At 39.8% G+C, this 13,560-nt stretch overlaps 1 protein-coding gene across 1 annotated transcript; it reads left to right on the forward strand.

Moving 5' to 3' along the window:
* On the forward strand, window positions 1–12,166 carry il2rb (interleukin 2 receptor, beta). The gene is made up of 10 exons (XM_084419530.1): window positions 1–140; window positions 2,643–2,733; window positions 4,521–4,632; window positions 4,732–4,801; window positions 4,902–4,989; window positions 8,372–8,505; window positions 8,669–8,891; window positions 8,999–9,098; window positions 9,313–9,397; window positions 10,677–12,166. Exons 2-10 carry the CDS (start codon window positions 2,655–2,657, stop codon window positions 11,367–11,369), a joined length of 1,584 nt encoding a protein of 527 aa, XP_084275656.1. The 5' UTR covers window positions 1–140; window positions 2,643–2,654; the 3' UTR covers window positions 11,370–12,166.
* The last annotated feature ends 1,394 nt before the right edge of the window (window positions 12,167–13,560 follow it).

The following is a 13,560-nucleotide window of genomic DNA, read 5'->3' on the forward strand; positions in this document are numbered from 1 at the left end:
GGAGGTAAAGGGGGAGGGGCAGATAGAGCAAGAGCGGTAAAGAGAGGAGGATGAAGAGTAGGTGGTCAGGTAGACAGACAGACCTCAGCATCCATGCTGCCTGTGCAGACAGCTGTTTGACAGTCAGCTGAAGGCAAAGGGTAAGTATTACACTTGCGATATTAAATGACTGCTGGGTTGAGCAATGATGCATTGTTAAACAACAACTGAGCTGATTTGACTTAAAAATGATGTCATTTTATGAACAGCCATTGACCCTAAAATGTTATCGAACACTTAAGCCGCAATAAAAAAAAATGGATGTCATTGCAGTATATGCAGTATATTTGCGATTGCAAATAAGCATTTACTTTGAGCAAAACATTTCACAAGAAGAAATTTGTTAGGTTTCACAATAGTTATACTGTTGAAAACTAAGCGTATTGTGACTTTATGCCGATGTGAATCAGTCTGGAAGATGTGCACCAGAAAAAACTGAATTCATTCACTAAAACTCCCCCTCGCAAAATGACACAAAAAGTGAGTAGAAAGATAGTTCTGAGAAAAGATGTAGAACACATTTTTTAGCAGATGCCGCTTGGTTTAATATTTAGCGGTCTGATGCAATTGACATTTAGACATTTTTAAGTGTGACTTTAGTGTCCAGATGCTTGGGGGTCATTGTATGGGTTGATTATTAGTCACCACTTATTGGTAAATAAATTGGTAAATACTCATTGGTGAATAAACTCTTTTAGTTAATTTATCAATGCAAAGGCAAGTTAGTTCCTATTAAACTTCATGTGCTCTTAAGAATAACCCAAGATGCTAGGAAGTGTTCTGTGAAACCGAGAGTGTTGAAACTCATGCAGCGTTCACTCAGATCAGTAGTTGAGGTTGAAACCCGTGTGTCAAATAAACTGCTATCCAAATTACTCAGCGCTCACTTTTAAATGTGTTCAAGTGAAACCGCACCGTCAGTGATTGCTGTAGAGTGTCCTGTCACTGTTTGATTTTACTTTTACAGGCAAGGCATCTTCTGGGCTATCAGTCTACAAGTGCGCCTTCTTACAAGAAGTCACCTTACGGTTACAGCTGAGGGTTTTTGTTGCTGTCTGTGGGTGTCGTTTTGTAGTGTTAGTGGAAATTGCCTGTATACAGTTTGACCACCCACTCACAAAGAGGGGTGCGCTGTTGACAATGGCCCACTCAGCAAAAGTGCCAAAGTTAGCTTGCGTCATATATGCGCACCTAAAGAATTTTGCAATGGAATTCAATATGCGTGCTTTGCAGTTTACCGTTTTCTTTGGGCAACATCCTGTCAGGTAAAAAGCCACAGCGATGCCATTTAAAAGTGAAAGTCTGAATTTTAAAAATTAAAGCTCCTCTGGCTAACTGGCTCTTTGCATTATTGTGCACAAATGTAAAAAAAAAATCTTTTTTTTTTGGCATTTTATCGTTCTAGACATTTTTTAACAAAAGAAAGAAAGTCATACAAGTTTGGAAAGATGTGAGGGTGAGTAAATGACAGTAGAATTGTCATCTTTAAGTGAACTATCCTTTTAAGGTTTCAAAATTAAGCTGTGGTGCATAACTATAAATCTGCTTCTTGAAGAGTAGAGTGCTAAGTAAGTGCTTTGTAAGTGATTGGACTTATGATTTTTATATTTAATCATTTAGCAGATGCGTTTATCCAAAGCGACTTACAAATGAGGAGAAAAATAGAAGCAATGAAATTTGGAAGCAACCAAATAGGGCAACAATATGCAAGTGCTGTGACAAGTCCCAGTTAGTCAAGCACAGTACACGTAGCATAAATATATATATATAGAATAGAAATAGTTAGTGCTAGTTGAACTGGTCAAGTGTTTTTGCCTTGCAGATAAAATATTTTGTCATTGCATTGATTGGATAATTTCGGGTCCGACTTTGAACCCAGAACCTTTGTGTTACCATCCCAGTTCAGCGTGACTAAACTTAGTTCTCCTTCCTGGGAGCAATATTGTGTGCATTTGTGTCACACTTTCAGCCACAGGTAAAAAACCAGCTTCATTTGCGGTTGCGCTTTTAGTCAAATCTCCATAGCGACAGTTTGTGACCTCATAGCAGTTTACTGAGTTATTAACAGATCACCATAGATCATATATCATCTGATTACCACACAGATATCACCATAGATATTATATATAATATTTAGACAACAGAATGGGACAACCACAGTAGCACTGCACTGAGTCCAAGTTTTAACCTCATATAAATGACTTTAGGAAGCCAGATTTTGAGTTTATATGCTTATGGAATGATGAAATGATGGATGAAATGGATGAAACATTGAGTGTTGCTACTTTTGTAGAATGTTAATTTTGAAGTGTTTGATGAGTCAAAAGTGAGAACTGCTTTGCAGAATGTCCAAGCTTATCGTGTCCATACAATGAAAAATGAATGGCGATGGAAGATTTTATTTTGATCTGTTCTAAATACAAACAATCTATTTACTTCAGAAGACTTGGAGTATAATATATATGGGCTACTTTGGTGTCATTTTTGAGCTTGGCAGTTCTGTCCCCATACACTTTCATTGTTTAGAACATTGTTTAGAGTAAAATATTGTTTTATACTAAAGATGTATTTAAAAAAATATATGTTTTATATGTGTGTTTCAGATCCAAGTAGTGATGAAGGATTACTGGTATACTCCTTTCTTCATCTTTATCATACTTTATAGAACTGGCCAGTCCAATAACATACAAACAGGTACCTTACAAACGCAGAAAATTTCCTTAACATTAGTATTTGCTTCCCGTTTAGTTTTTTTTTTTTTTTTTTTTACAATCATAAAATAATGTTCTCAGAACGTTGCAGGGAGGTTTTTTGAGACAATCTTAAAATAACTAACAGAATGTTCTTTCCCTAATTATTATTTTTAAGTAGCCTGGTTAAAACCAGACCATTCTCAGTAGTAACTGAGTTATGGTCTGGCAAAGCTTCATTAATAACTCATTTCCAAAGGGGCGTCACCAACGGACGTCGCTCAAATGCCTCTGGGCGCAATTGGATAGACCTAAAACCAATCAGAGTGATCGTGTAAAGCCATATGCAGCGTCCCAATTCGCCTAAGTTACACTACGCCATAAAAGTATGTACTCTTTTTGTGAAGAAAAGGTATTTACTTTTGAATGTGTAGCAAAAAAGTAGGCAAGCTTTGGGACATACTACTTCGTCATCTTTATCGGACGGATCTGTCGCGTGCATCCTGTCACTTAAAGGTTGTATCATCGATTTCAGGCCCAAACATAAATGATCACATTCATCTAATCTTTCCTAAGGATCCGCTAACTGCCTGCTAGCTGCCAAAAATAAATATTGATCCAACCAATCACCGACGGGGGGTGGGTGTTGTGAGGTTTTGCGCTCGTGCACGGCTGCCTATGACGGCCGCACGCGAAAACCTCACAACACCCACCCCTGTCGGTGATTGGTTGGAACACTATTTATTTTGGTTTTGAGTGGTGGTGAAACCAACTGTTTTTGCGTGCAGATCGTGTGTAGGTGAAATCGCTGATACAACCTTTAAACTGCCCTGTCAATCATCTTGTCACAGTTAAAATCCTCTATTAAATCTAATTTAATTTCCTACCGTTTCGGAGAGAAATGTAGTAGCACGCTCATCTGCCAGTGGGTCTTTCATGGAGACTGTCCTCATGTGTTTGCAATTTGAATATAATAATGCATTTAAAAGTTGGTGCGCTTCACCAACGGAAGTCGCTCAAATGCCTCTGGGCGCAATTGGATAGACCTAAAACCAATCAGAGCGATCATCATCGTGTAAAGCCCGCCTCAACGTTTCTGATTGGTGCCTCGATTTGGACGGATTAGAAATCGGCTTGAATGGGCTCTTTGCCAGACTACTTGCAGAGCAAATCTAAATTTGCCGGAAGTTTGTCTGGGTTTTCCCAGGCTAATTTTTAAGGGAAGGAACAAACAATCATTCTATATCTGTAAAGAAAGCTTTCCTAAACAAATTTAAAAAAGGTATGTTTCAGTAATGTTCAGAGAACATTCTGGCAGCCAAATAATGTTAGTTGGGTATATTTATGCTAATTTTCTTAAAGGGATAGTTCACCCAAAAATGTAAATTCTGTCATTACTCACCTTCATGTAGTTCCAAACCTGTAAGACTTTCGTTCATCTTCGGAACACAAATGATGATATTTTTGATGCAATCTGAGAGATTTCTGTCACATGGATTACTTTCATGATGTCTTTACTACCTTTCCGGGGCTTGGAAGTGGTAGTTGCATAAGCTGTCAATGGAAGGACAGAAATCTCTCAGATTTCATCAAAAACATCTTCATTTGTGTTCTGAAGAATCTTCAAGAGTCTTACGGGTTTGTAACGACATGAGGGCGAGGAATTAATGACAGAATTTTTATTTTTGGGTGAACTATACCGTTAACTTTACAAGTATTGAAAGACAAAATAAATATTTACTTGTTTTCTATCCACTTATAACATTTGTCCTCTGGTTTTACCAAAAACAGAAGATCTTTCATGTGTGAGTGACTACTTGACAAAGATTTCTTGTGAATGGCGAAGCTCTACAAATTACTCCGGCCAGCGATGTGAGGTTGTGGGGAACAAAGATGAAAAAAGGTTTGTAAATTTTAGTTTCACGTCTCAGATTGGACAAATTTAATATTGATAAAAAAAAAACCTTTCTCAAATTCTAATCAAATTTGAACTTGTGTGTAGATGTGAGCTGGTGCCACTAAGCAGTCAATCACATTCTACCAGAGGTTGTTTTATAACCTATGGAAAAAAAGTGAGTAGAAATAGATCTCTCAATTAAGTTAAATTACAATTCACCAGAGTTGATCAGCGTGGATTGTCTTCTTACGTTCCCCTTTCTCTCTCAAACACAGCATTTTTTTTTCATTAACAAAATCTGGTTGAGTGTAACCTGTAATGGATCTGTCAGAACTAAAATGCAGTTCCACCCTGGCCGACACAGTAAGTGGATTCATTCTGCTATTAGTGATATGTTTAAAATGGCAGGTTAATGTAAAAAAAACAAATACAGAATGACTGAAATTAGAGAATTAGAGTAATTGTAACAGTAAAAAAAAAATTTGCCTGGAAGACGATTTTGCTATTTAAATGAGCAAAACATTGTTATCACAGTACGAAATAAGTATTTTGATAAGGGCATTTAAAAAATTGGTGAAGACATGGTTGAAGGGATAGTTGACCCAAATATTAAAAAGTCTGTCATCACTTACTCACCCTCACCCTCAATCATACAGGTTCCAAACCTCTATGATTTTCTTTCTTCTGCTGAACACAAAAGAAGATATTTTAAAGAATGTTGGTAATCAGATAGTTGATGGGGCCCATTAACTTCTATAGTAGGAAAAAAACGTTACAAACTCTGGTTCCAAATACCTTCTTTTGTTTTCAGTAGGAGAAAAAAAACTCATACAGGTTTGGAATAAATTGAGGGTAAGTAAATAATGACAGTTTTCATTTCTGGGTGAACTATGCCTTTAAGGTTTTTGTTGTTGTTGTTTTAATAAAAACGTCTAGTTTACAAATGTAACCTCCGTTCCCTGAGTAAGGGAATGGAGATGTTACGTCGAACTGACGTCATGGGATCCCGTCTGGGAGCCCAATCACCTTCAAGTGGTAACAGAACAAGCCAATGAACATTGGCCAGTGAGATTTGCATGCCGAGTCACCCCCACCAGGACATACGGGTATAAATAGGGCCTTTTGCTGAGGAGCCGAGACAGGGTCCCGGCCATTTAGCGGTGGTTCAGGGCTGTGGCAGGGGGGACATACCGTCTCCATTCCCTCCTTCAGAGAACAGGAGTTACATTAGTAACCTAAACGTTCCCATTCAGTCAGTCATGTTCAACGTTACAATTGACTGACGTCATGGGGTCCCCATGGAAAATGCCGTAGCCTCTGATCTGTGTTACGAGTGTTGGAGATGTAGATGCTGGCAAGCTACGGCATGCCGTCTTGGCAACTGCTCTCACAATGTTGTAACCTATCCAGGTCCCCATGTAAGCCAGAGGAGGTACTCCCCCATACCGAATGGAATGGAAGAGACATGGTTTACTCTGAGGACGGTCAAAGCTGCTTTTCCTACCTCAGGGAAGAGTGCTTCGGAACTCAATTCTCATAATTTTTCAGCCATGACCGTTATGCTGGGGAAGCGTGCACTATCCCAAAGGAGGGGAATGCTATGGAGACCACAACCTGCCCGAAAGGAGATAACGTTTGGAAGTACACACAAGGACTGACCCGAGGGGCAGTTCTACATATGGAAGATCTCTGCGGTAGGCCCTACCTAGCCAGGGAGGCACTGCTACCGGCGCAGAGACAGGACAGAGGAGAACCGCCCAGGGAAAAACACAGGCTTACCGACAGGGAAAATGAGTGGAGTGAGCTCTCACCCCCAGGTGGCACGTTTCGCCTTGGGACTGGTACGCCAAGGCGATGACATCCACAATCCAATGGGCCAACCTCTGTTTGGAGACAGCCTTTCCCTTCTGCTGACCTGCAGAAAAATAGCTGTTCTGAGCTTCTGAAGCTCTGCGTGTGGTCCATATAAACACACGCAAACGGGACACAGCAATGCGAGGGCTGGGTCTGCCTCCTCCGGGGGCAGTGCTTGCAAGTTCACGACCTGGTCCCAAAAGGCAGTGGTGGGAACTTTGGGCATGTATCCAGGCCGGGGTCTAAGGATGGGTTGAGACAGGGCCGGGCCAAACTCACGGATCACTTATTGAAAAGGCCTGCATGTCCCCCACCCTCTTGAAGGAAATGAGTGTGATCAGGAACACTGTCTTTAAAGACGCTACGGTCAATGTGTTGCCAGTACATACTTGTCGTGCAGCAACAGTCGGAATCGGCACATGGCCAAGGAGTACTGCTAGCAACTTGCGGCAGTTGATATGCCACTGCAGTCGAGGTTCAACAACATGCCTGGACACTTGTTATAGGGGCACTCCGGCCCATAGAAAGGCAAGGTCCAACCATGGGCTGAATGTTTGGCGACAGTTCGGTGTGATGGTCACACGGAGTATGTCATGGCACCTCCGCCTGAAGAAGTCTCATATGCATCAATCCGAGCAGTGTGACCGCGGCTGCGGATGCCAAATACCCCAGGAGCCTCTGAAATTGTTTCAGTTGAACAGCTGTTTTCCACCTGAATGTATTCAGGCAGTTCAGCACCAACCACGCGCGCTCGCTGGAGAGACTTGCTGTCATACTGACCGAGTTCAACTCCACACCGAGAAAAGTTGAGGATGCGAATGCCCACCTCCCTCAGCGGGAGAGGGGACCTTCTGCGACTTTGGTAAAGACACAGGGAGACAGGGACAGCCCAAAGGGGAGGACCTTGTACTGATATGCTCGACCCTCGAACGCAAAGCAAAGAAACGGTCTGTGTCGAGGTAAAATTGAGTCATGGAAGTATGCGTTCTTCAGGTCGATTGCTGCAAACCAATCTTGGGAGCGAATGCACATGAGGATGCATTTCTGCATGAGCATCTTGAACGGGAGCTTGTGAAGGGCCCGATTCAAGACACGCAGATCCAAGATTGGCCGTAACCCCCCGCTCTTCTTGGGTACTATAAAGTACGGACTGTAAAATCCTGACTTCATCTTGACTGGAGGGACAGGCTCTATTGCATCCTTCGCCAGGAGGACTGCAATCTCCGCATGCAGTACAGGGGAATGTTTGCCTGCACCAAGTTAAACAGGACGCCGCTGAACCTGGACGGGAGACACGGACGATTCCGCCAGGTGGCGGCACTTTGCGGGCACAACTGAACCACAATTGCACGTCCCACCTGTTGAATGTTCATGTAAGTCTTGGTGGCCCCACCATTGAATGGAGGAGGCAGAAGAACAGAATGGTACCTAGTACCTATTTATACTAGTATGTCCGAGTGGGTGTGACTTTGCATGCAAATCTCACTGGCGAATGTTCATTGGCTCATTCTGTTACCACTTGGAGGTGATTGGGCTCCCAGGAGAGACCCCATGATGTCAATCCTTATGCTATATGTAAAATGAAATCTGTCTATTACACATACCCAAACCTTTTGTTTTTTTGCCATTCAAGCCATAATTAGAGGGTTCAGACACCGCAACACCACAATAATACGCACCCCGATTGCTATGAGATGGGGCTGGGGATGTTGCTTTTTTGTTTACATTTACATTTATGCATTTGTGACTCATCACAGTCAAAGAATACATTTGATCAATTCCTTGATTCCTTGAGAACAATTGAAACGATGATGACTTGACTCTACTTGTTTATCAATGTAACTGTTCTCTTGTTTGTTTTATGTATTTGTTTTCTTTGTTTGAATGACAGTTAAGACACAACCACCAGATGAACCCACTGTAAGCAGGGATAACATAACTTGGAGTAAAGGCAGTAACTTTCCACAAGCCATAACGGAGTATGAATTCCAACTGCAGTTTAAAGCCAAACATACAAGCTGGGAGGTAAGCAAACATTTGTGTTTGATTTAACATTTACCCTAATGAATTAATCAAATAAAATGGCATTCATTTGAACACATCCAAGTCAATTACAAAATTATTTTGAGTGTTTTTTTATATATTATTTTTGTGTATGTGTTTTTTATGTGTATATATGATTTTACAGATGGCAAAACATTGGAATATCTCTCATGAAAGTTCCGTGCTGCTGAACCATAATTCCCTGACTGTAGGAGAAGAGTACCAGGCCAGGGTTCGTGTGAAGCCTGTTGAACCCATAAATGATGGTTACTTTCAGGGGGAATGGAGCCACTGGAGTCCTGCTGTGTCCTGGAGGTCTGACATTGGAAAGCCATTAGTGAAATCAGGGGATGAAGAATCATCACCAGGTGGGGCCTCTTGCCAGCCTAGTAATATTTTATAATAATATTTGTTTGTGAGCTAAGATCATCATATATTTTATGACAGCAGTTTTCATCTTTTTTTCCTCCATCAGTGACTGATGATATGCGTGTAGTTCTGATCATTGGCTTCCATGTCTTGCTTGTTCTCTCTGGTTTTTCTTTGGTCATCTATAAGATAAAGAAAAGCAACCGGTGAGTATTAGATGTGTATGTGTTTATCTGTTTGACCTCAATTTTTAAGACGTTCAAGGCCTAGTTTTTTACCCTATTTGTGGAGAGTGCTGTGTAGGCATCTGTGTGTGTTTCTAACTACAGTATTTCCGTGAAAGTATGTAACTGTTGGTCTTTGTACCTGATATTTGTGTTTGTTTGTGCATCTGTATCAAGCGTTATTATTTCTTTGCAGGTTATTAAAACCAAACCATCAACATGTTCCAGATCCATCCAGATATTTCCAGCCTCTTCACACCATTCACGGTGGAAACTTCCAGGTGAGTTCCGCTGTATCTCCTGCATAACAGTAGTATTGTGAAATATTATTACAATATACATATATATATATATATATATATATATATATATATATATATATATATATATATACACACAAACAGAACTATTGGCACCCCTGGTAAATATGATCAAAGATGGCTGTAAAAATAAATCTGCATTGTTTATCCTTTTGATCTTTCATTAAAAAAAAATCACAAAATTCTAACCTTTCATTGAAGTAAAATAATTGAAAGTGGAGGGAAAATCACATTATGTTGGCCACAATTATTGGCACCCCTAGAATTTTTAGAGTAAAATATCTCTCAAGTATATTTTCATGAATATTTAAAATTTGTATCACACCAGGGTGACTAAACATGAAATTGTCTAGCTATGACTTGTTTGCTTCACAGGAGTATAAACTTCAAATGGGATGAGGTTCTATGGTCAGATGAAACTAAAAATATATATTTTTGGCAGCAAACCCAACAGATGGGTTTTTTTTTAAATGAAAGATCAAAATGATAAACAATGCAGATTTATGTTTACAGCCATCTTTGACCATATATTTACCAGGGGTGCCAATAATTCTGACCACAACTGTGTGTGTGTGTGTGTATATTTTCATTTTAGTCTCATTCTCATCGAATATATTTTAAAGTGTAATTAATTCCTGTGGTGATTGATACTCCAGTCTTTAGTGTCACATGATCCTTCAGAAATCTTTCTAATATGCTGATTTGATGCTCGAGAAACATCTATCAGTGTATAAAACAGTTGTGCTGCTTAATATTTGTGTGGAAACATACATTTTTCAGGATTCTTTGATGAATAGAAAGTTCAAAAGAGCAGCATTTATTTGAAATAGAAATATTTCGTAACATTATACGTCTTTACTGTCACTTTTGTTTGATTTAATGCAACCTTGCTGAATCAAAGTATTAATTTCCTTCAAAAAAAAAAAAATCTTACTCGCCCCTTACTCACGGTGATATTGCTGTTTTTACCAGTATTGTGGCAATTCCCTCTTTTCACTTTCTATGTTGTGAATTCACACCAACGCAGTTGAGCATGCAGAAATGTATGAGACTACCAATAACATTATCAGGTTCACACATTTTTCTTCCAATGCAAAATCTTTGCAGTACAAACTCACACACACCCAAGTTTACAGATGTGACAAGAGCTGCATTTCTTGCAAATGCTTACTCACATCTTCCTTCAGCAAGCCAGAAAAACACACACTGACCACATGCATTTCCTCTTTCCTTTCCACAGAATTGGCTGGGCTGTCAAAATTCAGACGGGCCATTTCTTACCCCTCAGTCATGTGACGATATCTCACCTGTAGAAATCTCTGATATTTGGGACCTGTCCTTGTTGGATCCCGACGCTCACATGTCTACTGCTGCGCTTGTTCACTCCAATCAGATGGACTCTGGACTTGAGAACAGCGGCACCAGCCATGCTTCATCATCTGGTTTCTCTAACATGGGCTACTTCTATAGCAAATCGCTTTCGGGCTCTCTTTACCTCGAATCCTGCCCCGTGTACTTCACCTATCACCCTGAGGAAGGCACAAGCTCCACTCCCTCGTCACCTGGGTCTTCACATGACTGTTTGCAAACCCCAAGTTACCAGATGGAACAGCCGATGAGCCCGGATTCAGGGTTCGACATACCTGGAGAGCAGAACTGTGATGAAGACCAAGATGCCGCGGCGGAAGGACATGCGCTGGTTTCCTTCATTATGTCACTGCAAGGTTCCCTCGGTGCTGTTCGCCCAGCAGAGAGTTTCGCTCCGGTGCCCATCATCACACCGTGGTCTGAACCTGTGAGAGCACCCAGCTGTAGTTCCACCTCTGAGCGTGCAGAGTGCGCTGTGGCCAGACCCTCCTCCATGATTGAGCCCTGCGGGAGTGGATATTTGACCCTGAAGGAGATGCAGAAATACAGCAACAAATCCATCTGAGCGCAGGTCCAGTCCATCTCTGTCTGTATGGGGGAGACTGGTCACTGGGGCCTCTGGGTAGGTTTAGTTTTGAAAGTCAGAAAGATACACTACCGTTCAAATGTTTGGGGTTGGAAAGATTTAAAAAAAAAGTATTTGAAAGTAGTCCCTTATACGCACCAAGGCTGCATTTATTTGATTAAAACAATAAAGTAAAATTACTTTCGTTAAATATTATTAAGAATTAAAAGAACTGTTTTCTATTTGAATACATTTTAAAATGTAAATTATTCCTGTGATGGTAAAGCTGTATTTTCAGCATCATTACTCCAGTCTTAAGTGTCACATGATCCTTCAGAAATCATTCTAATATGCTGATTTGATGATCAAGAAACATTTCTGATTATTGAAACAGTTGTGCTGCTTAATATTTTAATGGAAACCGCGATGCACTTTTTTCATAATTCTTTGATGAATAGAAAGTTCAAAAGAATATTTGACATAGAAATCTTTTTGTAACATTAAAATTGACTTTACTGTCACTTTTGATCGATTTTATTGCATACTTGCTGAATAAAGATATTAATTTCTTTCCAAAAAATAAAAACAAAAACAAAAAGAATCACTGACCCCAAACTTTTGAATGGTAGTGTACCTTAAAGTTTTATTTATATAGCGCCTTTCCAGGGCTCAAGGACGCTTTACAATGAACAAGCAACAATAATGGCAAGGGACAATGACAACATACAAAACAACAGTAGGTAGATGAGAGTAAAAGTACAGTAAAAGAGAATTAGGTAGATGTCTGCATACAGCAGAAAAAAAAAAAAAAAGCTATATAAAACATTTCTACATTTCTACGTTTATTATTCAGGAAAAGGGTACATTTATTGTAGTTCACTGAACACACTTTGACCTTCTGTGATAACATGCCCCAAGAGCAAGACATATTTTCACACTCTATTGGGGTCAGTTGTCACAAGGGGAACCTAAACAGCCGATTAAAAAGTGTTTCAGTGAAATTGAACTAAACCATTCATAAAAGCCCGTTCACACCAAGAACGACAACTATAAAGATAACTATAACAATATCTTAGCGTCCACGCCAGCTGCCAGTTTTTATCGTTCATCATTGTCGTTTCACTGTGCCGTTGTCGTTACAGTCGTGCTGTGAACTCTGCTATTCTTTTATATATTTTTTTATTATATCGTTGTCGCTATTGTCCTCGGTGTGAACGGGCCTTAAAGCAACAAATTATACAAGGTGGTAACATACTAACATTTCAAACATATGACTGGAAATTTATGAAAAATACCTTGGTGGGGGACAGAATTCACACACAAAAAAAAGTCCCAGTGAACCAGAAGTTGCAACCGACTTTACTTCAGAGTTATGACGTATTTCCAAGAGAAACAGAATACTGAATAGAGGCCAGGGTTTTATTTTAGCGCACCTCCTCTCCATCCCTCGCACATATCAGACTGACAGTTGGAGGGGAGTGGTTAAGGATATTCAACCCAAGCCGTCATCAGAGAAGGAATGCCATTCCAATTTTGATTAAAGTTTACCATGACAAACAAAACATTTTTTTCTGTATTTTAACTTGCACAGATTAATTGTTTACCACAAGATTGGTAATGTGCGCTAACACAGTAAATAGGGTCACTTTTGATTTCATGACAACTTTAAGAGCCACTGCTTTACTATATTCCATTTGAATGAATTAAACAGTCACAAATAGTTCAAGTAACAGCTGCATTATAACATCTTATATTCTAGATACTTTTGTACAGCAACATGAAGCTCGATTTAAAGGCATGTTCTGGTTAAATAATAGAATAGGCCTATCAGTGACGATCAAGACTATATAGACACATTTACAGCTCGAATAACACGTTTTTTGCAAGCTTTACATTTCTGTTTTTATGCCCTCTGGAATGTCTTGCCCCATAGACTTTCATTGTAAATGCATTACAGGGAAAAAAAAGCAAATCTGTTTTTACGAACTGAGGGACACACTGAAATATTTTTCCATGGTAGTTGGCAGAATGCCAGAGATGCTGATCGAGCTTAACGTTCTGAACCCAGAACATTTTCTTTTACACATGTGTTTAAATGCGTCTTAAAGGGATAGTTTACCCAAAAATGAAAATTCTGTAATCATTTCTAGAAAAAAAATCTAAATATCTTCTTTTGTGTTCAGCATTAGAA

This window comes from Rutilus rutilus (assembly GCF_951802725.1).
Source record: "Rutilus rutilus genome assembly, chromosome: 1".
Taxonomy (NCBI): domain Eukaryota; kingdom Metazoa; phylum Chordata; class Actinopteri; order Cypriniformes; family Leuciscidae; genus Rutilus; species Rutilus rutilus.

Coding starts and splice junctions, on each gene's coding strand:
- il2rb (XM_084419530.1), top strand. CDS start 2,655: ATGAAGGATTACTGGTATACTCCTTTCTTCATCTTTATCATACTTTAT. Junction 2,734..4,520: donor GTCCAATAACATACAAACAG/GTACCTTACAAA, acceptor TACCAAAAACAG/AAGATCTTTCATGTGTGAGT. Junction 4,990..8,371: donor GTTCCACCCTGGCCGACACA/GTAAGTGGATTC, acceptor TTTGAATGACAG/TTAAGACACAACCACCAGAT.